The following is a 26,743-nucleotide window of genomic DNA, read 5'->3' as shown; positions in this document are numbered from 1 at the left end:
TGGGCGGTAGCTTGACTGTTGCTCGAGGGGCCAGGCGGAAGGCAGAGCGGGCCAGGCGGCTGGAGCCTGAGCCCACAGGTGGATCCAGCCCTGCGTCCCGGAGCCGGCGATTTCGGGCGGGCCTGGGTCGGGGCAACTCGGACTTGTCCCAAGCCAGGCCAGGATTTCCAGGAAATGCACATCCCTGGTCGGCGAGGCGGGGTTCGCGGCGGGGCGGGGCCCGGGCAGGGCGGGGGCTTCGGGGAGGGGGAGGAACCCTGCGGGGCGGGGCGGGGGCGGGGCCGGGCCCACTTAAGAGGATCTTGGCGCGCAGCCGTCCTGGCAGGTCCGTGGAGTGAACACCGACCCGCGGAGGGAGCGGCGCAGGGGCGCAATCTTGGCACCATGACCCAGACGCCCGCCTTCGACAAGCCCAAAGTGAGCTCGGACGGGACTCGGGGTCCGGGGGGTCTGGCTTCTGGTCTGGCTGGAGGGCTTAGGGGCGTCCACAGCCCGGGAGCGAACCGGGGCCCCTGCAAGCGCTTCCTCCCCTCAGCTCAGGCCCTCGCTGCTGCCGGGCAGTTTAATGAGAAACAATGAAGCAGGGAGGGTCCCGAACCCCAAGGCGCCCCCGACTGGCTTCCACGCTCTGCTTCTGCCCCTGATTTGGCCTCTCGGAGTCTCAGTTTCACTACCTGTCAAATGGGCCTGGGACCCCGCCAGCTCTGGGTAGCTGTGGGAGACTAGGCAGGGGGCTTGACTTTTTGGACCTTGGCTGTAAAATGGGGCCCAGTGTCTACATCCATAGGCACCTCAAGTGTTGTGGAAACAGCTTTACAGTCCAGCACTGTGATGGTTTTGTGAGCCAAGGAGCTCAGGTCTGTGGATGTGCCGGACAGGAGGACCACGCGGTAGAGCGGAGGGAGGGGATCAGGGCGCCCCTCTCTCCCTTCTAGGAGCTGAGTGGACCTTAGGTTCATTCGGGGCCAGGCCACAGCCACTGGCCTCAAGGGATAACTCCGTGGTCCTCCTCCTCCCACCAGCTGTGGCCTCTTGGGAGAGGCTGCGTCAGGGAGGGTCTGGGCCCATTTGGCCGGCTTTGGAGCACTGAGATTCAGTCTACCGGGGAGGGGAGGGGTCCAGGGGTCTGTCCAGCAGAGTGAGTCAGCTAGCAGGATTTGAGACTGCTGTGGGGGGTCACGGGAAGGAGTGAGCTGTAATCAGACTCAACTTACCGCTCCGAAAAAGAGGTGTGAGTGATGATGGCAGGTATCACAAGTGTTGGTGAGAATCACGTGTGTGTTTGGGAGTGCTGGGGTGTGGGGTTGGGTGGGCAGCCCTGGAGGAGGTATGGCCCAGGCCCCACTGCTGCTGCCCCCACCATAGGCTCAGCTACCCATGCCATTTGTTGTGAGCTGGGGAGCCCTCCTGCCACACCCCACCCGGCGCCTCTATGCTTCTCCTGGATGTCCCAGGACTGGAGCTTCTTTCCTTGTGAAGTTTTGTTTTTTTTTTTCTCCTTTTTAAAAAATGCTTTTGGATTCCCCCCTGCCCTTGGGAAGGTGGTTCCCCTGATGTGAATCCTGAGACAGCAGACAAAGTCCCTTGACTGGAAGTGAAATTGGAATTCGGGGATTAGTGAGAGGCAATGCTTCTGTAGAACTTACTATATGCACCCAGTCCGCCCTTGCAACACTTGTCATAGCCCACCGAGGGCGGGACTATTTTACCATTTTGGGGTCTCACCCAGTCCTACCTGATTGAGGCTGGCAGGTTATTTCCCCTCTCTGGGCCTCAGTTTCCACACCTGGGAAATGGGCCCCACCTGCTTGGTCGGGAGGTGTCCAGAGGGACACCAAGGGATGCTTGAGAGGGAAGGCGAGTGTTCTCCACTGTGTAGAGGAGATGTGATTAAATTTTATAACGCAAGGAGGAAACGTGCCTGAGCTGGCAGGAGAAGTAAAAACGAGCGTGTCTCAGCCACTGCGACCAGAGCCAGCTCCCTGCCTTCCCGTGGGTGGGGCAGAGCCTAATGAGAACTGGTATTAGTAGCTGGAGCTCATTAAGTTGTTATTCTTCTGTGCCGGGTACTGTTCTGAACTCGTTACTTTCATTAATTCATTTGATTCTAGCAAGGACCCTGTGAGGTTGTTATCATCCCATTATACAGATGAATAGAGGCACAGAGAGATTAAGGACAGCTCAGATCACACAGTGGGAAAACAGCCAAACTGGGGTTGAGCCCAGGTGGGCTGGCTTCAAACATCCCGGAGCCAGCTTTCCAGCTTTCTGCCTTTGCAGAAGCCCTTGGAGTGGAGGTGCTGGTGCCCCTCGTGGGGGCCTCCAGGACAGGAGCCTCTGCTGGGCTGTTTGGCTTCTCATGCCTACTACTAGGTGAGACCCAGGACCTGGCCAGCTTTAAGAAGGCAGAGCAAGGCTGTGCTTTGTAAACTTCAATGGGTACTCAAGTCACCTGAGTGCCTTGTTAACATTCAGACACTGAATTGGGAGGTTTGGGGTTGGACTTGAGATGTTCCCTTCTAACAGGCTCATGGGCAATGCTGACACTGCTGGACCACAGACCACACTTGGAGTAGCAAGGCCCTAGGTGGCTGCCTCCCTGGTTTGACTGTGTTATTCTAACAGATGCTTTCTGAGCACCTGTTGGGCTTTGGAGGAGATACCCAGGAGATGGAGGGGTGGCCCCTATCATTCTATTTCTACATGAGGCAAGGCTGGAAATCCCGTGCTGTTCAGGAGTTCTTTGTCATGGAGGACATGCTGATCACATGCCTGTTTCTGTAATAACCGTGGGTACCAGGCACCTTCCGTCATTTACATCCCAGTCCTCTGAACAACTGGACAAGGTAGATCTCTTCCTCCCCCTTTAACAGACCAGGAAACTGAGAAGCAAAGTGACTTGCCTAAGGTCACACAAAATGAGCATCTCAAAGCTGTAGAACAGCAAGTGAGCCGGCCCAGGTTGGAAAAGCACAGTTTCTACGCTGTCCCTCCCTGACGCAGAGAATTGGGACTAAGTCTCTCATGTAAATTTAAGTAGGCTCTATGCCCAGCTTGGGGCTTAAACTCACAACTGAGATTAAGAGTCGCATGCTCTACTGACTGAGCCAGCCAGGCACCCTGCCCACATCATTTTTTCTTTCTCCTTTTTGAATGTTTGCTCTGTACCAGGCACTGTTCTAACTGATTTGCATATACTCATTTAATGCTCGCAGTGTCACTTTAAGATGGCTCCTCTTCCCTTCTCTAGGAGGAAATGGCTCAGATAGGGGAAGGAACTTTCCAAAGTCACACAGCCAGAAAAGCAGAGCTACACTTGAATCCATTTCTACCTAAAACCAAAATAGATACTGTCCACTGCCTTGCCATTTGGCCGGTCCCACTTTGGGGCAAGGGGTGGACTCAGAGTCACCTTGGGCCTCAGATAGACGGGGGGGAGGTCCCCACCTCTCTGTTTGGCAGCCACAGAGTCAGGTGGACATTTCTCTGAAACTCCGCTTCCTTCTGTATAAAAATGGGTTGATTAAATCCAAGGCCATGGGGCACCTGGGTAGCTCAGTCGGTTAAGCATCTGCCTTCAGCTCAGGTCATGATCCCAGGGTCCTGGGATCGGGCCTCAAATCGGGCTCCCTGCTCAGTGGGGAGCCTGCTTCTCCCTCTCCCTTTGCCTGCTGCTCTGCCTACTTGTGCTCTCTCTCTACCTCTCTCAAATAAAGTCTTAAAAAATTTTTTTTTAAATCAGGCCATGGGTTCCTGGGGACATTGTGCTGAGTGGCACTCGTGAAGCCCCTGGCTGGCAGGCTGCAAGCCCTTAAGGGTGCTGTTCCTCCCACTGGGGTTGTAGTGCGCCCCTCTCCCCCACCAACTGGGGCCCTCTGGGAAGCCTCCTACCCCCACGGTCTTTCTTCCTCTTGACTTCCTGCCGCAAAACCCACCGAAGAGCCCACCGTTAGCATGGCTTTGGCCTTCTGTGCTTTTTGGTTAGCAAAGAACCACCTGTTTTTATTTATTTTTTACTTACTATTTGAAGATTTTATTTATTTCCGAGCGAGGGAGCATGAGTTAGAGGGAGGTGTAGAGGGAGAAACAGACTCCCTGCCCAGGAGGAAACCTGATGCAGGGCTTGATCCCAGGACCCTGGGATCATGACCTGAGCCGAAGGCAGAGGCTTAACCAACTGAGCCACCCAGGTACCCGGAGCCACCTGTTTTTAAAAAGCCCCTCAAGGAGCTTGCCTTACCCATTAAAACTCACAGGGCACTTTGGAGGGAAGGGAATGAATGAGACTGGGTTTCAAGGAAGCCTTTTGTTTGACAGAGGAATCGAGGACCAGAGAGGGGACACACGGTCACACAGTGAGGTAGGGGAGGCTGACCATGCTCCTGATTCTGCATCCGACCTTGGGGTTGGCCTGGCCTGGATGGCGAGGGGCCCTGGGAGCTTGGAGGAATGTGTCTCCCTATCCAGTGATCCTTGGGGTTGCCCTCCTGGGGCAGGGAAGGGAGCACTGTGACTGGCTTTGGACTGGGGAAAAGAGTAAGCCAGGGGGCCACAGTGAGGTTCAAGCCTATAGGTACTCAGAGTTTTGGGGGCAGGCTCGTTCTCACCCCTTAGGGTTCTGAGGCCCCAGAGGAGCAAGGTGAGGGAAAACACAAGCCTTGGGGTCCTTGTGACCACGGGGGCAGAACACAAGTTTTCCCATCTTTACAATGGGAATCCAGTGGTCTCCAGGCCGGGGAGGGGTGGGGCACACCAGTGCTGGCCGCTGTCCATCATTACGCTTGTCACTGTTCTCAGTCCCCTTTAGACTTTTCCCAGCATTGACTCAGCACTGATAGCAGGATGAAGGGAGTGGATTGTGGGTTTACGAGCTCTGGTTTTGACTCAAGCAGCTTCCGGCTGTTGGTACTTACTAGTCTGGCCTGAGGCTCATTCCTTAATTTCTCTGTGTCTCCTGGATAGCTGGGGATAGCTGTGTTGGGGGTTCCTAGGCTGTTTCTCCGTAAGATGTGGCCCTGGCTGAAGACCTGCCCTCCCTGCTCTGACACCTCTGCGGGGAGGCTTCCAGCAGCAACCGAGAGCTCAGTCAGGCCCTAAGACGGCAGGCGGCACCAACACTGGGCGGCTTCATTACTGACCCTCTGAGCTGTGGGAGCTCAGATGGGGCTGAGGGGAGGACCTCCTAGAGGAAGTGTGACCAAAACAATATGTCAGGGGCGCCTGGGTGGCTCAGTGGGTTAAGCTGCTGCCTTCAGCTCGGGTCATGATCCCAGGTCCTGGGTTCGAGCCCCGCATCAGGCTTTCTGCTCAGCGGGGAGCCTGCTTCCTCCTCTCTCTCTGTCTGCCTCTCTGCCTGCTTGTGATTTCTCTCTGTCAAATAAATAAATAAAATCTTTAAAAAAAAAAAAAACAAACAATATGTCAACCCAGGGCAGCTCAGTCTCCTGGCTTTACCTCTCTGCGGGCACTGACCCCTGGCACCGCGCAGCTCACTGCCAAGAGCCGGGCTAGGGAAAGAGAGGCTGGCTGGCTGGTGGAGGAGGGAGGGCACCTGCAGCTCATCGGGGTTCTGGGTTCTGGGGGCTTCTCTTCTAGGCCCAGGGGCGCTGGTCAGTCCTTTCCTTGCCCTGGGGAGAGGACACAGCACTGCTGATCTAAGACAGCTCTTGGTCATTTGATGTGTACTCAGCGCTTTTGGCTGTGCTGGGCATGGTCCTAAACCCCAAAGACGCAGCATAATGACCCCACTTTGAGGAAACTCCTAGGGAGACAGCTACAGTAAGTGAATTTAAAAAGTCAGCGTTTTGAAAACAGAACCAGATGGTTGGTTGGGGGAAGTCTGGGAAGAAGGAGTTTGACTCGGGCGTGCATTGAAGACATACAGCCTCCCAGTTAGGAGTGGGAATTCCATCTCATAGTGTCTGGCCCAGGAATTCATGACCTGTGACCTTGCCCTGGATCTGCCCCTGACACCTCGGGTGTGTGAATTGTACCTCCCCGGGTCTTGGCTGACTGGCTGGCTGGCATCTCCTGAGAGCAAGACTTAATGTGTTCACCCACCCCCTCCCCAGTGTGCCCAGCACCTAGTGGGGCTTAGGAAATATTTGGTCACTGGGGATGTTTCCTACTCCTCTCTGGGATTTCCTGCAGCTCTGTGAGGTGCTTGCCAAGTCAGCCTGCTGGAGAGCAAGTGCAGGGGAGTAGCGGTGAGACTTCCCTCCAGAGAGGTCACGAGGCTGGGCACAGGGCAGGGGTGTGGCCCCTGGGCAGGACTTGGGCTTAGAGGTAGAGAGACTGGGGTTCTAAGCCAGCTCTGCGGCAATCAGCCTGGGCAGCACAGGGCAGGCGGCCAAGTTCCTACGAGTTTATCATCCCCATGCCCACCCCCCCAACCCCCAGTCTGCAGCCCAGGGCTAACATGCACCTTGCCTTGGGGTCAAGATTAATTGAGGTAAAGGACCTGGTAACTAGAATTAGCTGCTGGTACTGCTGAATGGTTCCTGACAGCCTCTCTGAGGCTGGGCCTGCAGGCAAAGCGTAGTAAGAGCGCTGGGACTCAGACCTGGGTTCAAATGCTGACTCCATCCCTGCCTGCCTTTGCGCTCCTGGATCCTTCTTTGAGTTCAGCTTTCCCCTCTGCAGAATGGTTGTCAAGTTCTGCCTTCACTGTCGTGAGGATGGAATCAGTTCATGTCTGTATGTGGTCCAGCACACAGTAGATACTCAATAATCAGAGGACACTGCTGTTCTTTTTCCCTGAATGGGGACAGCAGAGCAGGGTCCCCACTCAGTCTCGGAGCTTACACCCCGTTGTCACCTGGGGGGTGCAGACAGACGTCTTCATGGGTACTGGCTATTTTCCAGAAAGTTCTATGGGAGGCTTGCCTGAGGTTGAGCTACCTAAGGGTGGTTGTTGCTTCTGCTTTTCCCCTGAAACGTGTCTGGGCAGCTTCCCAGGAAGCTCCAGGAGTGGGGGGGACCTGTAGGGCATGGTGGGGCATGATGGGGCAGCAGGCTCTCCTCTCGCTGTCCCCGGGGGTGCTCTCGCTTCCTGCTTCCCGGCTGGCTCTCCAAGCCCCTCTTCCCCTGCTCTGCTGCACTGGGGAGCACCTCCTGCGTCTGGCGGCTCCTCTCTGGGCTCCCCATCTCCTGCAGAGCCACTGGGTGCTGGTGCTTCTGGAGGCTTCCTCCCCCACCCCTTCCTTGACCCACTCTCCCCAGGTGAGCCTGTTCAAGGGCTCAGCTGAAGCTGTCCGTATTCCTACCTGCATTGCCAGCCTGGTGTCTGGCCGTGCTAGAACTTCCCATGCGTCGGGTCTGTCCTTTTACATTTGGAAGGCTCAAAGGTGTCCCAGCCAAACATCCCTAAGATCAAACTGACTGTGTCCCTCTCCCCGCACCCCTGTCTTTCCTTCCCCCTTAGCACTTGGGCTTCTTCCTGGGTAGTGTCCAGAGCATGGCAATCACTACCCACCCCATTCAGGCCTGACCTGGGGCTTCCTCCTTGACCCCTCTTTCTGTACCCCCACCCCGTTTTTCCATATCTGTCTTGTCACCCTGGTCCAGAGCATCATCCTCTCTCATAAACTGGACCGCAGTAGCCTCCTGCTGCTTTGCTCTGAGTCTGCCTCGCCCTCTAGCTGGCTTCAAACCCTGTCATGGCTTCTCTGTGCTGTCAACTAAAATGACTCCTTGTGGCCTCAGTGACCCCGCAGCCTGTCCAGACTAACGATCCCTCCCTTCTCAGAGCCGGGTTTCAGTTCCTCCCCTGTACCATGGGCTCACCTACCACATGGCCTTTGCACGTGCTATTGCTTCTTCCTGGAATGCTCTTCCTGCCTCCCTCCTTGGCCTGCCTTTGCCTGGTTGGTTCCTCTTCATCTTTTGGATCTTGGCTCAAGCTCTGTTTTCTCTGGGAAGCCATTGTTGGCCCTTGAGCTGGGCGAGGTCTTTTGTTTGTTAGCCCTTTTGTAGGCTTGTGACTGTACATCTGTCACATTTATGTACTGCCTCTTCCCTGGCGGGACCATAAGCATCACAGAAGTGGGACTCTGTGCCCTGAGCTTTGCTCTCCATCCCTAGCACTTGGCAGTTTGGTGAATTCTGGCCTCTGCACGGATGCCGTTTTAGCATTTGCTGTGTGCTAAGTGCTGGCCTCGCACACTACATGCATGAACGTGGTCAAGCCTCACAAAGCCCTAGGAGGAAGGCATCATCTCCTCCCTGTTGGATCCATGAGGATGCTGAGGCACCAAAAGTGAAGTCACTTTCTCCAGGCCACCAGGGAGTGAGTGGAGGAGCCAGGATTCCAGATGTAACCCCAGAGTATCCTCCCTCTTTGGCCAGATCCTCAGTAGGGCGGTGTGCTGTGGGTGTGGGTTCAGGACAACAAACCCTGCAGGCTCAGAGAGGGGAGGGCCCCTGTCCAAGGTCACACAACTCCTTGGCAGTTCCCTGGGCTGGAAGCTTCACTGTTCCCAGCGCTGATTTTGAGAACGTAATGAACGTTTAGCTAAGTGGGCGTTAAACTTGTTTCGTCAGGGGATCCAACAGCTCCCTTGCTTCTGCGCCCGGCGGGGAGTGTCGCTGGGTCCTTTGCAGGCTGGGTGACGTCCTGAGAGGTCTGGTTCCTCGGACCTCCTGCTCGGAGGCAGGTTAAGCAGCTCTGCGCCTGCCGGCCTCAGTGGGCCTGTAGTTCCCTCCCTCGCCAGGGCAGCGACTTTCTCGTCCAGGTCCCCAAATTCCAGGGAAGACCCCAACCTGGCAGATGTCAGTGGAGTTTCTAGGTCTCCCCCTGGCCCAGGGAATGTCCCCTTCCCCGTGTCTCCCAGACCCTGTTGTGGTTCCCAGCTCCTGGGAGATGGCCTGGCTGAGAGGCGGACTTATAAATCACCCTTGTGTACCTACGCGGTGTGTTGTTATTGTTGTCTTTAATCCTTACGGTTGTTGTTCTCGGACAGGGAGGCAGAAATACCCTGTTGTTTTGCAGTTGAGGAAACAGAGGGTCGGAGAGATCAAGTGTCCTGGCTGAGATCACACAGCCGGCCAAGGGGCGGAGCTGGGAGTCCGGAGATGGGCTGTCTCCAAAGCCCATGTCCTTAACCTCCTGGTGTTGTGCACCAAGCAGTGTTTGCAGGGCCCTACGCACATAGGGAACGATCCCCAGGATGGCCGAGTATCCAGGACCCTTTCTGGAGTACGGAAAGATCCTGTGTTGTGCCTGTTGATTCCTGATAACAGGGCTTATGTAACACCAACTTTGGAAAACAGAGTCTGGGTGTTTGAAACCCACTGTGGGGTAGTCACAGGCCCAGGAAGTCTGTACTCAACACTTTTCGTTAGAGTTGGATTTTGCTTAGTGGGCGGAGAGCAGACTCTGCCGGCCCGGTAGCTGGCGCTCCGTGGCTGGCCTTGCGCTGGCTTTGGGTGTAAGGGCACTGGCCTTGGGCTTGGGCTAGGGTTCTGGTTCTGCCATTTACCAGCCACGGTGAAGAACAGAGGAACTGTGTGGGGTTCCTGCCTCAATGGCTTGTGGTGTGAACTCGGTCAAGTTACTTAACCTCCCTGAGACTCAACTATGGTTGAGCCTCTGTGGTCTTAATCGTGAAAGAGCTAGAGATGACTGTTAACACCGCCCCCCCGGCCGCAACAGATGAGGAGGAAACAAAATGCTGTGTATTCAGAGCTTAGTGGAGCGTCTGTGGCAAGTGTCCAGTCAGGGGGACTCATGGTTATTGCAGTCCTGCTGACATTCATGGGTGTTTGTTCTCGCCCCCCCCCCCTTTTTCCTCCCCCTGCCCCCTTGCAGGTGGAACTGCACGTCCATCTGGATGGAGCCATCAAGCCTGAAACTATCTTATACTATGGCAGGTAAGTCCACAGGGAAGAGACCTTCCTCCCCAGCATCTGGGGACGTTGGGTAGGGGGTGCTCCATGGCTCAACCTAGAGGCTTCTGGAAAATTCCAGATTGCCATTCCTTCCTGTATCCCCATGGAATGAAGCTGGCCCCCTGGCTGGAAGAAGGTGGTCTGTGGAGAAATGGCGGCCCCTCAGCTCTGAGCCAGAGACCCACAGCCCAAGGCTTCTGCTTTCCCTGATTCTGACTCTTGTCCTCCTGATGCCAAGGGGCCAGGAGGAGCTTGCCCTACCTTATCTGCAGGTGCTTGAGTGCATGCATGTACGCACACATACCCCCACAAACACACACACGAGAGGAGGCAATTCCCAGGGCTAAAGTAGTCACTGTGTTCGGACTCCGCAGAGAGGCTGTGGCAGAGGTGATGGCCCCGCATGGGACGCCGGGACCATTTGCTAAGCATCTCCTAGTGCCCGGCTGCCGGGCTGAGTACCCTCCTTGAGTCAGCAAATTTAATCCCTCCGCAGAGGAGGACAGTGCTGCTATCCGCATCTCACTGAGGAGAGCCAGGGGCTCAGAAAAGCGAAGACAGTTGCCGGAGGCCAAGGCAACGATAAACAGAGTCTAGAACTGACCCAGGGCCCTCTCCTCTCCAAGGCTTTCCCTGTGTCACCAGGGCAGTCGCCTACTGGGGAATGTGGACAGGCAGCCCCTCCTCTGGGGCCCATCTTCACCTTCTAAGTAAGGCTATGCCTCCTGCTTCGGGTCGCATGGGTAGGAGGGTCACCGGGGCCCCCAGGGAGGGGTGCCTGCCGCTCCCTCCCCACTTCAAGGGCTCATGGTGGACCCTCTCTTGGGTCCCCTGTTTAACAGCAGGGACTTTAGAGGTCAGAGGGTCTGAATTTAAATATGGGCACACTGTTTCCTCACTGTGACCTTGGCCTCTAGCTTGAGGGGGAGGAACAGGGCCTCCCTCCAGAACTGACCTAGAAGAGGGGGGGCCCCTGCTGCTCCCCACCCCTCCCTTCACAGACTGTGCCCCCACCTGTTTGCTGGACACTCCTTTCATTTGGAGCTGGAAGGAGTCCGCCTCTCTCATTGCCCGGAGCACTTCCACTCCAGACCCAGATGCGGACACTCAGCTCCGTAAGCCCCGGTCCCCCGAGTTCCCCAGACACCGCTGCTCCAGAGAACTGGTGAGGCTGGGGTGTCTGTCCCCAGTTCCCCGGAGCATCTCTTCCAACTTCCTGAGGCAGAGTTCTTCCAAGAACACTTTTCTCCACCTTCTACTTTCACAGACCCCTCCCTCTGCCCTAGGAAGTCGCTACTGACTTTTTTTTCTCTACTGATTTAATTCTTGACTCTCCTATGCCATTTGTCAGCATTTACTGTGCTCCCCGAGGCGCTGCATCGGGGCCCATGTGCTGAATCCTCATGACAACTTGTGAGGTGGTACTGTTGTGGCCCCATTTTTTGGAGGAGGACACTGAGCCGTGATGGGTGAGGGGACGGACCTAGGGAGCAGGGGTGTGAGCCCGAGTCCACGCCCCTGACCATTACTCCTGCCAGAGAGAGGCTTAGATGAAGCAGTGCCCTGAAACCACTTAGCTCCGGGCACTTATTGATAGTCTTAACGATGAGCTATAGGGCTCTGGCTAAGTGGGGTGAAGCTGCTTGGCTTATCTCTGCCCGTCCTTTGCCCATGCCAGGTGCCAGCCATTGCCCCAGATGAGTGGGTTATGAGTTGGGTGCGTTATCAAGCACCAGGTTGGGACTGCCTACTGAGTACTCATTAAGGGGTCAGAGAGCACTTACTAGTGGAGCAAGAAGGCCGGAGTCCAGGACAGGGTGGAGGGAGGTGGGAGAGGAACCTCCCCCGTGGGCAGGCTGGTGGGATCTTCTGATTTCCCCCACAGCTTGGCATCTCGGGAGCAGTCGAGGTGCCTCGGTGGGCCCATGGGGCAGGGGTGTTATGGGTGCCAGCTGGAATCTAAGCTCGAGGACAGCAGGCAGGGAGTCAGGGAGTTGGTCAGACTTGGCTAAGGAAGCCCATAAACACACTGGAGGACTTCCCGGTGGCGGTGGGCTGAGAGGAAGAAGGAAGCCCTTCTCTCCCTCTGGCCAAATCCAGTGGCCTGTCTTCTGCCTCTGTGATTTGGGCCTCCGCTGACTATGTTCTTACCTCCTTCTCCCCTTAGCTTCTGTGATTCTGTCCTCTCCGGGGCTTCTCCCTCTCTCCGTCTCCTTTGTGAGCCTGTCTGCTCTTTTACCACAGCACATTCTGAGTCTGGCCCCGCTTTCCTCCCTTGACCAGCCTGGCCTGAGCCACCAGCATCCCTCACCTGGGCAATGGCAATGGCTTCCTGGCTGGTGTCCTGGCGGCCACTCTAGCCTCCCCTATTTCCTGTCTCTGCAGGACTAGAGTCAGAACACCTGTCTTAAAACCTAGTCTGACCAGTCACTCGCCAGCTCTAACCCTGCCACACTCCCAGCTGACTCTGAGTCAAAGCCAAGGTCCATTCACAGCCCTTAAAGACCAGCAAAGCCTGAGTTGCCTCTCTGACCTCTCCTCCTTAATCCACACTGGAGGTTCCTCAACTCTGCCAGACTTGGTAAACACAGAGAGGTTGAGTAACTCTTCCAAGGTCACGCAGCCTTTAAGGAACCCAGCCTGGATTCAGAACTAGTCCATCAGGCTTTGGGGTTTGCTGTGTGACCCTGGGCATGTAAACTACCTCCTTTCTTCTTCTCTGTACCTTAGCTATCTGTGTTACTGAAAAGGATGAGGAGGTCCTTGGATGGGATGGCTCTGCCCCTGGGTGATTTGGCACATACGGCAGGGGGATGGACTTGGAAGTCCAGAGCCTGGCTCTTCCTGCTCGCTGGGCTCTCTGTGGCCAGGCTCCTGGTAGGCACATCCCCCACCATGGCAGGAAGAAGACTGGCTGAGGCATGGCTAACTGGGAGTATAAGGAGCATCTGATGACCAAACTTGGTCATACCCAGGGGAGCCTCTGCTGGCAAGTGGCTGTGGGTGGCAGGAGGACCCAGGGCCCTAGGAGTAACTCCTTTTTGCCTCAACTTTGGGCCCCAGACCAGAGCATTACAGCTTGGCCTGAGCAGCTTCTGGAGGCCCAGTCCCTTGTGAGATCCCAAAGAGTGTCTCATGCTATTTGTTTCCTGCTAGGACTGCTGCAGTAGCTCTCAGATCTGATACCCACACGGCAGGTGCCTCGTTAGCGCAGTAGGTAGCGCGTCAGTCTCATGATACCCACACGGCAGCCAGAAGGAGCTCTTAAATCTCTTCGCGCCGCTCCGCTGCTTGAAATCCTTCAGTGGTTTCCCCGTGCTTTGGGGATCAGGCCCGAACTTCTACGAAGCTTCCACTAGGCTCTGCCTGCCCTCTGGCTCTTCACCTACCACTGACCCCACTCTGAACTCCAGCTGCCCTGCCCTTGCCTCCCCTCCCAGCTTAGGCCTGGAGCCCCTTCTGTTCCTTCTCATTCTGCTTAAATGTCCCCTCCTCTAACCAGCCTTCCCAGACCACTCTGTGTGGTCAAAGATTTCTTGGTGGCTGACGAGGAGAGAGGCTGAAGACGGTAGGCATGATGGGCCTTCAGGGAGTAAAATAAGTGAGATGTGACTGGCTAGTCAGTGGGCAAGGCAGAGGAGCCTGGGGGAGGCCCCTTCCCCGGGTTGGGCAGCTGGGTGGGGGGATGGTGGAGCTATATTTGGAAACATGGATCATAGGACAGGGAGGGGGAAGGTGGCATGAGATTGGGGGGGAGGGTGGTCAGACACCTGGGTCTGTCTTGGTCACTGCTATTTGTCCAGTTCCCAGGACATCGTAAGCCCTCAAGTGGTGGTATATGGAAGTAGAGACTTCTGGCTGAAAACCATGAAAGGGGAGGAGCTTGTGTGGGCAGGTGTGTAAAAGGGAGGGTCTGTAGGAACGGTCAGGAGGAAGGGCCCCACCAGGAAGTGGGGGTCGAGGGAGCTGGAGGAAGACTGTCGGGGGCCTCACACATAGCGTGTCCAGAGGACCAAGCACGTGTTGTGGGGAAGGGGGCTGCCTGCACGCTGGGGGGGCACTCCTAGGGATTGGGACTCCCAGCAGGGGAGGAGGGCCTGTGTCGGGGGCTCAGGGGACATGCATTTATGTTGGAAAGCTCATAGTATTTTAGGGACCGAGGCCCCCCAGTGTCCCTGGCAAATCCTCCCTTCCATCCTCTGTTCTTGCTTTGCGGATGACCCGATGCTTGAACCGGATTTAATCACCTCATTTCCGTAATTGTTTGCGCCTCTATTTTTTTTTTTTTTAATCTTCTTTTGTTCTACTTGCTGGAGGAGTTTCTCCGCTGTATTTTCCATTCATTTTATTTTTTTTTTTTTAAAGATTTTATTTATTTATTTGACAGAGAAAGATCACAAGTAGACAGAGAGGCAGGCAGAGAGAGAGAGAGAGAGAGGGAAGCAGGCTCCCTGCCGAGCAGAGAGCCCGATGCGGGACTCGATCCCAGGACCCTGAGGTCATCACCTGAGCCAAAGGCAGCGGCTTAACCCACTGAGCCACTCAGGCGCCCCTTCCATTCATTTTATTACATCCTGATGACCGGCCCGTATTCATATAGATTTGCAGGAGGGCTCTCTTCCTCTCAGGGTCCCCTTACTGAGAGGGGTGTCTTGTTTCCGGGGAGGAAGCTCTTCTCCGGTCCCGGAGATGCTCCTCTGTAAGGGTTTTAAGTTTTCTTCTGTTCCCTGCATTGTTTCCTCGGAATTTCCTCCTGTCTCCTGTCTTGTCCCTTCGTGGCGGAAGCATTTCTTGGATGTCTGGTGTTCTTTTCCTGCTCCTTTCGTCTTCAAAGTGGGAAAACTGAGGCTGGGGTGACCTGAGAGTTGTGGTGGGTGAGGCAGGTCCGGCTCACCCTTGCTGCCCCTGGCAGGGAGGAGGAGGCCCTGGGCGGAGGGGCGGCTGTGGGCAGGCCCCACGCTGGGGTCTGTAGGCGGAGAGGGGAGATGCTGGGAGGAAGGTGGCCAGTGCACACATTCCTGGGAGTCTCCGCTGGACCCTCTCCCAGCTCGCAGGTTGGGCAGGCCTCTCCCATGCACAGGCCGGCAGGATGGAGGGCGGAGGTGGGAAGTCCGGCCCCTGCCCCGGGCATTGTGGTGCTGCAGCTATGGCCCTGATAACCTCTGACCTGGCCGGGGACCAGCTGGCTCTACCCACTCCGGGGCTGAGGAGGAAACTGTGGGCTTGCCCTAGCAGCTGCCTGGTTCCCAGGCGCCAGGGGCGTGCATGCGAGCGTGCATATGTACATGTATGTGTACAGACTTCAACCCCCGGTATCCCTCTTGAGATTCCCTGGCTGGTCATGACCTTGGGGACTTGGTGGGGGGAGGGGTGCTGGAAGGATTCCAGCCTGGGTTCTATATGCCCCAGGCCTCTGTTTTCCCATCTGTTCAATGGGAGGAGTTGGAGGAAGAGGTCCCCAGCTTTCCTGCTCTGGTCCCCATGGGGAGTTTGCAGCCCACTGCCCTCACGGTTTTGTTCCCAGGAAGAGGGGGATTGCCCTCCCCGCTGAGACAGCAGAGGAGCTGCGGGACATCATCGGCATGGACAAGCCGCTCAGCCTCCCAGGGTTCCTGGCCAAGTTTAACTACTACATGCCCGCCATTGCGTGAGTCAGCCCCCCAGCCCCGCCCCAGCTGTGCCTGCCACCTGCTGTCCACTGTGGGGTGGGAGAAGGTGCTCGGAAGCCCCAGTTCTGCAGCTTATCCTTGTATGTACTTGTGTGACTCTCTCCAGGCCTTGATTTTCCCTTCTGGAAAGTGGGTATAATGTCTAGAAAGTTCTTCTACTTCTATAGGAAAGTGAGAGCGTGAGGTCAAGAGCTGTCATTCTAGTGCCTGAATCTTTCACGAAATAACTGTGACCTTGGGCAGATTTATCCTCTCTGGGCCTCTGTTCCTTCATCCAGACCATGGGGCTTGTGATCCTGTCTACCTCCTGGGGCTGAAGTTCGGAATGGACGTAGAACTTTCCTCACCAAGCTCCCCCTTGCCATGAAAACGGTTGCTACCTTTATGGACAGCCAGGCACAGCTGTTTTTATAGTCCCCTTTGTTCCTTCCATCTTTTCATAGCAGTGTATCTTAGGTCTGGAAGACTGTGCGTGCAGCACTCAGAACTGTAGTTTTCATAGTTGTCGGTAGTCCCGTGAGGTGGACACACTCCTCGTTTGCAGAGGAGGAAACGAAAGCTCAGGGGAGGGTAGGCGCTTGCCCAGGACCACACAGCTGGAAGGGGTGAGGCCCAGATCCCACCCGGAGGCCACCTTGAGCTTCCTGACATGAGGCAGGCCTCTGCAGTCTGCTGCCAGAGCTCAGGAAGGGGAAGAGGCAAATGGAAAGGGAGCAGTTAGGGAAAGCTGCCTGGAGGAGGAAGCATGGCCCAGGCTTTGGGATAGAGAAGGTGTAATGTAGTCCGGAGGACTAGACCGGAGGGAAGGTTTGGAGCATATGCCAAGTAGGGGTTATTGGATGACTGGTGAAGGTCTGCGAGGCAGATGGAGGCCCTTGGCTGGTTAAGTGGCAGGACAGGTAGGAGGAGTTCCGCGGAAGGAAGATGTGTGTCCAGGCTGCTTGCTGGAAGCTTTTGGAGTCAGCCTGGAAAACACCGCCTGTCCCCATCCCTGGCCCTGGTAAGCAGAGGCGCGCACACACACACACGCACACGCACACGCCTCTCTGGAGACACCCGTCCTATCTCCCTGGACACCCCCTCCCCAGGACATACACACGGGTGGGGCTTCGGTACAGGCTGAGGCACTTCTCTCATGTCCCCCCCAAGGCAGCTTCTGTCCCTCTGGCCACAAGACAGAAGATGCCCAGCTCCTTGAAGGCCCAAGATGACCAGGCTGTTTGGCATCATCTCCTTCTGAGTTGCTTGGCCTTTGGGGCTCTGCCCGTAAGACTAATGTCCATACTGTGCCCTTGCCACCATCCACCATCAGACAGGTGTCTGATGAGAGCCCTTATCTTCTGCCCTTATCCTTCTGCTCACTTCTCTCCCACAGCGTGGGCCTCCTGTGGCACCTGGGGCAATAAATATATTCCCAACCTCAGGTCCTCTGTGCATGCTGTTCCCTCTGCCTGGAATGCTATTCCCTGTAGATGCCCTGTGGCTAGCTTCCTCGCCTCCTTCTCAGGTCTGCTCAAGTGTTCCTTTTTCAGTGAGGCCTTCCCTGATGGTTCCATTGAAACTCGTAGTCCCCTCCCCTGTTTTATGTGTCTTCATAGACCATTTCACACCTAACCTACTGTAGATTGTGTGTTTCACTTACTTACCTGTCTCTCGTACTTAACTATAGGCTCCAGGAGGACAGGGATTTTGTCTACCTTGTTTGCTGTATCCCTAGTGCTGGTCACTGTGCAGTGAATGTGTGCCACCGCTCTGGGGAAGGTCGGGCACCCTCTTCCTGGGAGGCCGGCTCCCCTGCAGCAGGCCTGAGGTCCCAGATCTAGGCCAGGGAAGGCAGCAGCTGCTCATTCTTATCCTCAAAAGCATGGTGCTTCCAGTGACCCTTCTTCTGGGCGTGGCCAGTTTCCCTAAGGCCCTTTGCACGCACATCCCACATTCGGTTGACCATTCTGTATTCACCCTTCGAGGTGGAAACTTCCAGCTAGGCCCAGCTCATGGTCACTTGATACCACTTAGCGTGGCCCTGGCAGGTTGATGTGTGCCTTGCTTCTAGAGCCGACACTCAACAACTAAAATACTTCAAGGGTCTGTCTGTCCGACTCAGAGCACTGACCTAGGTGAGTTTCAGGAAGTTCAGCATCTTTGTCCTCACAGTAACATTTACTGTGTCGGGGGGACTAACCAGAGTCCTGTAACAGGTAAGTGTGGGAACCAGGATTCAGGAGTCCTGGGTTTCTCCCCCACCCCAGGGTACCCTCTGGATCTGTCCGTCTGTGTCCTTTCCTCTCTCTCATTTTAGTTTTATTAGGGTATAATTGATAAGTAGAAATTATATGTTTAAGGTGTTTTGATATACATGTATGCTGTGAAATGATCACCACAGCCCAGCTAAGTTAACATATCCATCACTGCAGATAATTACTGTCGGCTTTGGCTGCGTGTGTGTGTATGTGTGTGTGTGAGAACACTTAAAATCTACCCTCCTAGCAAATCTCAAGTATATGCTACCGTATTTTTTTTTAAATTTTTATTTATTTATTTGACAGAGAAAGAGATTACAAGTAGGCAGAGAGGCAGGTAGAGAGAGAGGGGTGAAGCAGGCTCCCTGCTGAGCAGAGAGCCCTATGTGGGGCTTGATCCCAGGACCCTGAGATCATGACCTGAGCCCAAGGCAGACACTTACGACTGAGCCACCCAGGCTCCCAGAATGTTACAGTATTGTTAACTGTAATCCCCATGTTGCACATTCCATCTCCAAAACCAAACTCCACTTGTAGAGCTGAAACTTTGTACCTTTTGACCGACCTCTCCCACTTCCCGCTTCCCCCATTCAAGCTGCCCCAACAACTTCTGTTCTACTTTCTGCTTTTATGAGTTGGGCTATTTTAGGTTCCATGTGCAAGTGAGATGGTGCAAGATTTGTTTTTCTGTGTCTGGTTGATCTCACTTAGAGTGACGTCCTCTGGGTTCATCCGTGCTGCAAATGGCAGAATTCCCTTGAGGCTGAATGATATTTCTGTGTGTGTGTGTGTGTGTGTGTGTGTCTGTGACGTTTTCTTTATCCATTCATCTGTCGGCGGACCTTTAGGTTGTAGCCACGTCTTGGCTGTTGGGGATAATACGGCAGTGAACGACGTGGTCGGCGGACCTTTAGGTTGTAGCCACGTCTTGGCTGTTGGGGATAATACGGCAGTGAACGACATGGTACAGATATCTGAGATACTGACTTCATTTCCTTTGGATAAAGATCCGGAAGTAGGACTTCGGGATCGTATGGTAACTTTTTAAAACGTTTCTTGAGGAGACTGCTCGCTGTTCTCCACGGTGGCTGCACCAATTTGCATTCCTGCCAGCACGCACAGGGGGTCCCTGTTCCCATCTGTCCTCAGCGACACTTGGTGACTGTAGCACACTAATAGGTGTGGGGTGATCTGTCCTTGTGGTTCCGATTTGCATTTCCCTGGTGATCAGTGATGCTAATCACCAGGGAAATGCACCTTTCCATGAAGCTGTTGGCCATTCATATGCCTTTTGAGAAATGTTTATTCGGGTCCTTTGCTCATTTTTAATCTGATGATGTGGTATTTTTGCCATTGGGGACTGGAAGTTCCTTTGGTATTAGCCCCTCGTCAGATTGGATCTGCAGGTATTTTCGTCCATTCTGTAGTTGCCTTTTCACTCTGTTGAAGGCTCCCCTTGCTGTATGCTTTTGTGTCTGATGCAATCCCACTTGTCTTTGTTTGTGTGTGGTGCCCGTGTTCTCTCGTTTCTCTCCCCTGCTGACCTGCGCCCATCAGCCAGCAAACATCTGAGTGGCCATTACATCCTGGGCTCCGTCCAGGGCTGAGGGGTCCCAGCCATGACATGACTGAGGGCAGGACCCCTGTCTTATGGAGTCTACATTCTAGTAGGAGAGATGGAAATTGACTGATAAGCAATGAGAGAATCACGCCAAGTGGGGGTAAAGCACTGTTCAAGCCCAGGGGAACAGGTAGAGAACGGCAGAGGAGCCCTTTGGAGGCCAGGTGGTCAGGGATGGGCACTCTGAGGAGGCCGGGCTGGAACGGGATCCAAATGGAGACGAGGAGTATAGGACAGTCCCGGGGAAGAGCCCTGCCAGCTGGGGGATCTGCAAGCATGGAGGCCCCGACCTGGGAACAGGTCTGACTGTACCTGGGACAGAAGGAAGGCTCTGGTGGCCTCATAGAATGAGTGAGAAGGAAGGTCTGGAGAGAGTGACAGGAGCCCGAGTCTGCAGGCCTTGTGGAAGCCATGAGGGTTCAGAGTGGAGGGGCGCATGTTTGATTCACATGTTAAAAAGATTGCTCTAGCTGCTGTGTGGAAAACGGAGTTGGAGGGGCAAGCCTGTAGACATGGAGATCTGTTTAGGAGGTGGTTAGAACCTGGGTGGAGGGGACAAGAAACGGCATGTAGTTTGGAGGTAGAACTGACAGGCCCTGCCTTGTTTCTAGGATCTTCTCCAACAGCTACCAGAACTTGGGGCTGGGGGCCAGAAGTGGGTTTGAGCTGCCATGGGTTGGGAACAGCCCTGTTGCTCCTGGAGCTCCCAAGAGACTTGGAGAAGGTTGTCCCCAACCCCTCTCTTCCCTTCCCAGGGGCTGCCGAGAGGCCATTCAAAGGATTGCCTATGAGTTCGTGGAGATGAAGGCCGAGGAGGGCGTGGTGTACGTGGAGGTACGCTACAGCCCGCACCTGCTGGCTAATTCCAAAGTGGAGCCAATCCCCTGGAACCAGCCTGAGTAAGTGATACCTGCTGGGGCGACCCAACTTGTGGGAGCCCTGAACCTACTCTTGCTCCCTGGTCCTATCTGTGGCCTCAGAAAGATGGGTTTAACTCTTTTGCAAGAGACCTGGTTCCTAGCCCTCACCTGGGCTAATTTTTAAAATTTTTGACCTTTGGTAAAAGTGTCTGGCTATGTTTCCGTGCCCCGGACACAGGCCCACAATCTAGGAATAGTAACCCCCTTGTCTAGGGACTTCTGTGTGTCCTGTTCTAACCTTGTCACTGAAGCGAGTGTGGCATATTCCTGCCCACTGTCTGGACCCCAGAGAGCTCTGAGTGCCATCAGCCGACTTCATTGCCCCCTTCCAGCCAGGACTCTGACAGCTGTGGATGCGTGGGAATCAGACCTGGCGGGCTTAGCAGCACCCCCCGTCCGTGGGGGAGGACCGTGCCTGAACTCATCACCCCACACACCTTCCAGTCTGGAAGTGCCCACGCAAGCAGGAAGTTGGGGGTTGTGTCAGGGCTGGGGGCCAGGTCTTTCCCCAGAGCCCATGGGTTAGCAGTGGCTGGAGCTGCTTCTCCAAGAGTTGTCTTTCTCTTCCCCCAACCACCTGCCATGTCCCTGTCCCAGGGCTGTCCTTCAGACCTTCCCTTATCTCTGGCCCATCCCTGCTCCTCTCCCCACACAGGGGCGACCTCACCCCGGATGAGGTGGTGGCCTTGGTGAGCCAGGGCCTGCAGAAGGGAGAGCGAGACTTCGGGGTGAAGGTGCGGTCCATCTTGTGCTGTTTGCGGCACCAGCCCTGTGAGTACCCCTCAGCCCTGCCCCTGGCCACTGCTCTGACACGCCCCCCGCCCACCCCCCCCAGCCTGGCACTGGATCCACGTCTGGTCCCCACATGCCCCCAACCCCATGGTATTTGTGGAGCCCATCGGCAGGACCTCACTGGTGCCTGCTCCCGTGGGAAGGCTCAGACCTCCTCCCAGCAGAGAGACCTCCTCCCTGGGCAGACCGGGCCTGCCAGCCACGTGACCTGCATTTAGGAAGCAAAAAACCACAGGAACCTGAATAATAGGAGAAGACCATCTAAGCCAGGTTCTGATGAGCCCACGGTTCTCCCTTGAGACCCTGGGGGCCAGGCCTCGTCCTGTGTGGGCCACAGGCCTTGTGGACAGACAGGTCTGCCGTCTAGGGCCTCCAAGGGTCTCCCTTGTGAGGGATGCTGGTCAGGCGTCTAGAGCTCCAGCTTCCATGATGTGCAGAGCCCCACGGTGTGACTTTGGACACGTCCCTTCACCTCCTCGGACTGTAGCTGCGTCACGGCCGGTGACGGTCTCTGCTCAGTCTCTGCTCCAGCGGGCATTGCAAGCCAAGGGGTTCCCGCCTGCCGACGGGCCTGCGTGTGGAGAGGGACTTGCGTGGGCTTCCGTGGTCCCCGTGGCAGCCTGTGGGGTCGGGCTGCCATCGCCGAGCCTCCTGGGCTGGGCGTGGGGCTGAGGCTGAGAGAGGGGCGGCCTCCTGCCCCTCAGTCGGGACGGCGTCGGGCGTGCACATGCACATGCAGCCCTCTGGCTCCAGAGCCTGCGACTGGTCATTTTTAAACTCCTTGTGAGGACTTGGTTAGTTAAGAGGCCAGAGCAGGTCAGCAGTACGACGAGTGCAGTTCTGGGCTTCTCTGTGAAATCGCGGGGGGCCTCTGTCTCCTCCTCTGCCAAATGGGGTTAGGCCATGGCATCGTGAGGCGGTGAAGAGCTAGGCTTGGGCTGGGGGATGGGGAGCAGGGGGACTTCTCGGTGCCACCAACAGAGGCGTGTTGCCCGCAGGCTGGTCCCCGGAGGTGGTGGAGCTGTGTAAGAAGTACCGGCACCAGACTGTGGTGGCCGTGGACCTGGCTGGAGATGAGACCATCCAGGGAAGCAGCCTCTTCCCGGGACACATGAAGGCCTTCGAGGTAGGGACCCGGGGAAGGAGGCAGGGATGGGCTGGCACCGGGGAAGCCACAGGAGGAAGGAGGGGGTCACGTGGACAGGGGAGGCTGGGGCCACCTCCATGCTCCAGTGCGCCGTGGTGGGGTCTCGGGGGTGCTAGAAACTGGGAATTTGGTATAAGCAGAAGCTCCTACCCGGTGTGGACACTCCTATGTGGGAGCCTGTTTCTGCCTGTCATTTGCCGTGTGACCTTGGGTGAGACTGTCCCTTCTTGGGGCTGCTGTTCCATCTGTTGGGATGACCGAGTCGGAGCGAACATTCAAAGCCTCACAATGACGCACTCCGTCCCCGGGCCTGGAGCGTGGGCTCTGGGGCCAGAGCTCTGGAGTCTCACCGCCCTGACTCAGAGCCTGGCTCCCCTCTTCCTTTCTGACCACCATCCTGTTACTTTTCTGGGCGTGTTTCTCCTCTTGTAAAATAGGTATTAGAGTATTTGTAGAGATTAGGTAACGTGGCTGAGCCCTTTCATACGGTGACTGACCCATGGTCACCGTCTAGTAAATGGCAGCTATGGCTTAAATTAGGATCACACAAACAGAAACCCCGGCTTCCCCGTCCTGAAGCAGGTCAGCTAACTGAAGAAGGGCCTGGCTTGAGCCTGCCGAAACGGGGAGCTGAAATGTGGCAGGGGCTGGGCCCGTGGGGGCCTCCCCCAGGCCATCCCTGACTGCCTGTCACCCTTGCAGGAGGCTGTGAGGAGTGGCATTCACCGCACCGTGCACGCAGGGGAGGTGGGCTCTGCAGAGGTGGTGAGAGAGGTGAGGAGGTTGGGCTGGCGTGAGGGCCTTCCGCCCGCTTCCCCCCTACCCCGTCCTGGGTTCCACTCCGCTTCTCTGCAGGCTGTGGACACGCTCAAGACGGAGAGGCTGGGCCACGGCTACCACACGCTGGAGGACGAGGCCCTTTACACCAGGCTGCTTCAGGAGAACATGCACTTCGAGGTGGGTGGCCAGGCGGTGGGAGGACAGCTGGGAAGCCAGGAGGGCACCGGGAGTGCCAGGAGCAGGCCATCGCGGCAGGAGTGGGCAGTGGGCCTCAGAGCCGCCAGCCGGCAGAGGTGGCAGGATGGAAGTCATGGGACTCGGCGGCTGGGAGGCCGGTGTGGCTCCAGCCCAAGGGGTTTACGAGGTGGGGTGCGGGGGTGGCGTGGCTTGGGGGGGACACGTGGGCCAGCCACCTACCTGCTCTTCCAGGTATGCCCCTGGTCCAGCCACCTCACAGGCGCCTGGAAGTCGGACACGGAGCACGCAGTGGTTCGGTGAGGCCCGGTCCCTGGGGCCCATTCAGTTTTGTACCAGGAAAGCCGAGGGTGGGAAGGAAGTGGAGGGACTGGGTCCTGGCTCAGGCGGGGCCTCTTGCTAGGAAATCTCTTCGAGTCCTTGGGAAGCAGGTGCTGCTGTCCTCATCTGTAAGATGAGGGCAAAGCTCGATGTGCCGTGACATGACTGAGGGAGCCCAGGTCCTAAATAGCAGAACTGGGGGGGGGGGCCCTCTCATGGAGCAGTCATGGCAGAGCACCCTGTTGCCCTGAGGGGGAGGGGGGCTTCCACACTCCTGACCCTGCCTCCTGGGCATCTGGGAGAGGAGTCTCTCCCGGTCACGTGGTCCCTGCTCCTAACCTAGCATCTAACTAGAGGCCTTGGTCCTTCCTCCAGCTGTTCTGTGACTGAGCCCTGGGAGCCGCATCAGGCCTCAGGAGGGCAAAACCACCCTTTCCTGACACAGGAGAAGGCGGCAAGAACAGGGTCGACCACGGTCAGGCCAAGCTTAACGGCAGGATCTTGGGCTCTGATGTTCTTCTTACAAGGAGGTCCTGAGGTCTGCTTCAGGACGGGGGTGCGTGGTACCGGCAGAGTGTCCGAGGGGAGGTTCTTGGAGGCACACAGCCTGTGGGCTGGAGACAGGTGTGCGAATCAGCTGCACAGATTCGATTGTTGAAGCGACAGCCTCAGGAGATGGTGGTACGAGAGGGCCGAGGAGAGAACCTGGGACAGTGACACTGAAGGGACAGACAGAAGAGACTGGTCCGAGAAATCAAGAAAAAGGGTTTTAAGAACAGTCAACAGTGTAAAATTCTACAGAAGCTGAGGGAAGAGCGAGGGAAGGCCCTCTGGGTGTAAGGAGACAGCGATCTGGGGGTGCCAGGAGCCCTTTCCATGGGGGGGTGGTTGAAAAGTCGATCATAGTGGGATTAAGGGTGAAGGGGTTACGGACGACTCTCGCAGAACGTTGGCAGTGAAGGCGAAGGCTGGAGAGGGTGGTAGCTGGAGGGCGTGCTACTTGTTTGGCCTCCTTAGGCCCCCACTCTGCCTGTTCCTCTTCTGCCTTTGCCCGGCTCTGGCCCGCCTGGGTGGGCTCAAGTCTGGAGATGCTAGTTCTGTGCTGTCGGACAGGTCAGCGGAGTTCTCCCAACTTCCTTCCCCTGTACGGCGAGCAGCTCTTCCAGGTCGTAGAGGGCTGCGGGCTTCTGGCGGCAGGCACCATTCATGTAAGAGTACGGGCGGCTCTTCCCTCTCCCCCTCACCCCTGCACCCAGGTTCAAAAAGGACCAGGCGAACTACTCACTCAACACAGATGACCCACTCATCTTCAAGTCCACCCTTGAAACGGATTACCAGATGACCAAACAGAGCATGGGCTTCACCGAAGAGGAGTTCAAGAGACTGGTGAGTGGGTGTGCACTCTGGCGGCCTTGACCCTTGGCCCTGGGAGCGTGTGAGGCCTTCAGGTCTTGGCCAGGCCCCAGGGCCTCTGGAGATGTAGTGTTTGCCTCACCAGGCCAACCCACGCTGGTCCTAGAGTTAGGTGCCTTCTAGGGACAAGGTCTCGGGCTGGCACACTGATCAAGGACCAGGTTTTTCAGCCTTTGCTTGGGTCGAGTGCCTGCAAAGAATCCATTAAAAGCTGTCACCCCTCTTCCCAGAACGGTGTGCTCGGCTATAAAATTCTGCACGCACTTTTCCAGCCATTCATAGATCCCAGGCTGAGCCCTTAATTTCAGGGGCTGATACCCCAAATCTGTCCCTGCGGGAATCTCTCTGGCCCCACATATCCTGCCCGGTCTCCAGTTTCTCCAGCTTCCTTCTCTCATCCCTGTGTCATGTCATGGCACTGTAAGAGCACTGAACCCCATGGTCTGTGCTCTGGCACTTGCTGCCAGGTGACATGGGACATGTCCTTCCCCACTGTGAGCTTAATCATTGGCCATGCTCATTGAAGAGGATGGCTCATCACTAGACTGTCAAGGCTTCCTTCCATGCTCTCTGGTTTCACATTATTTGCCATTCTGGCCCTTCTAGAACATCAACGCGGCGAAGTCCAGTTTCCTCCCAGAAGATGAGAAGCAGCAGCTTCTTGATCTGCTCTATAAAGCCTATGGGATGCCGTCTTTGGTCACTGCAGGTGTGTTCCTGGCTGGGCTTCTGGGCTCTTGACCTGGCTTTGTGGGATTTCCTAAGAAGCCCTTCCTTCCCCTCTGGGGAGGTGCTCAGGATGCGTGAGGCCTCCCTGGTTCCAGGGCTGAGGCTGATGGCCTCCCACTACTGGTTTACCTTCTGTATAGCGCCATCTTCAGGCTGGTCTCGGGGGAGACTTTCTGAAGCCCAGTCCCAAAGATCTTGGCAACGTGGGTCATCTCCATGGTCTCCTAAAGCCAAGGGAAGGGGAGCTGGGCCCAGGTTCTAGCTCTGTTCCGCTCCTTCCTTCTGGTGTGACTTTGGCAAAGCATTCCCTTGCTCTAAGCCTCAGTCTCCCGCTCTGCAGAAGGGGGTTCCTCTCTGGCTCTGAAGTCCTGGGTACTAGCGGCTGCTAACCTTTCTGTGTCTCTGATGTGGCAAGCAGGGCCGCATCCCTGAAGACATCGTGGTCGCCTCTCCAAGCCCTCACCTGTGGACGGAGCCTCCCCAGCACTGTGGAGCTGGAACGACACTTACCTTGACTCCTTCAGGGAAGATTGGCCTAATCAGCTACGGCTGCTCCTGAAGCCCGTGTGCCTGTTTCTACACACACCAATACCTCGGCATGCCGCGTCTCTGCCTACGGGCCAGACTCTGGTTGACTGAAACCTTCCTCCTATGGTGACTCGTGCTGAAAATCTGGTGCTCAATAAAGCAGCCAATGGCTGGTACTATGCAGCGCCATGGTCTAGGGCAGAGTGAGAATGGAAGGAGCCTCTGGGTTCCCAGACTCAGGCAACCTGTCCAGCAGCGGGGTCCTGAGATCCTGGTGCGGGCTTGGGGTGGGGGTGGACAGGGACACTGGAGCTTCTAATGCTGGGGGCAAAGAAGGGACCCCAGTCTGCCCTCCCTCCAGAAGAAACAAGGCTTCTCTTAAAGAGTGAATCTGCTTAACTGCTCCCTCTTTGCGCCCTGCCACTGTAGGTTCTAAGGGCTGGGCCTGCCCGTCTGGGTGAGCTGTGGACTGGGGTGGCAAGAGGGAGAGTGGAAGACTG

General features: G+C 56.2%; 1 protein-coding gene across 2 annotated transcripts; it reads left to right on the top strand.

Annotated features, from left to right (window-relative positions):
- The first annotated feature begins 290 nt into the window (after positions 1 to 290).
- Positions 291 to 26,426, top strand: ADA (adenosine deaminase). 2 transcript variants are annotated; one of them, XM_047744923.1, is made up of 12 exons: positions 291 to 417; positions 9,809 to 9,870; positions 15,413 to 15,535; positions 20,174 to 20,317; positions 20,994 to 21,109; positions 22,129 to 22,256; positions 22,980 to 23,042; positions 23,133 to 23,234; positions 23,487 to 23,551; positions 24,830 to 24,959; positions 25,593 to 25,695; positions 26,134 to 26,426. In XM_047744923.1, exons 1-12 carry the CDS (start codon positions 385 to 387, stop codon positions 26,145 to 26,147), a joined length of 1,083 nt encoding a protein of 360 aa, XP_047600879.1. In that variant the 5' UTR covers positions 291 to 384; the 3' UTR covers positions 26,148 to 26,426. The 2 variants fall into 2 exon arrangements, with proteins under 2 accessions (XP_047600879.1, XP_047600878.1); XM_047744922.1 differs by having other exon boundaries at positions 22,980 to 23,051.
- Positions 26,427 to 26,743: the final 317 nt, after the last annotated feature.

Source organism: Lutra lutra, chromosome 9 (genome assembly GCF_902655055.1).
Source record: "Lutra lutra chromosome 9, mLutLut1.2, whole genome shotgun sequence".
In the NCBI taxonomy this organism is placed as follows: domain Eukaryota; kingdom Metazoa; phylum Chordata; class Mammalia; order Carnivora; family Mustelidae; genus Lutra; species Lutra lutra.
The sequence above is the reverse complement of the archived record's forward strand: the minus strand, read 5'-3'. Positions and strand labels throughout refer to the sequence as shown.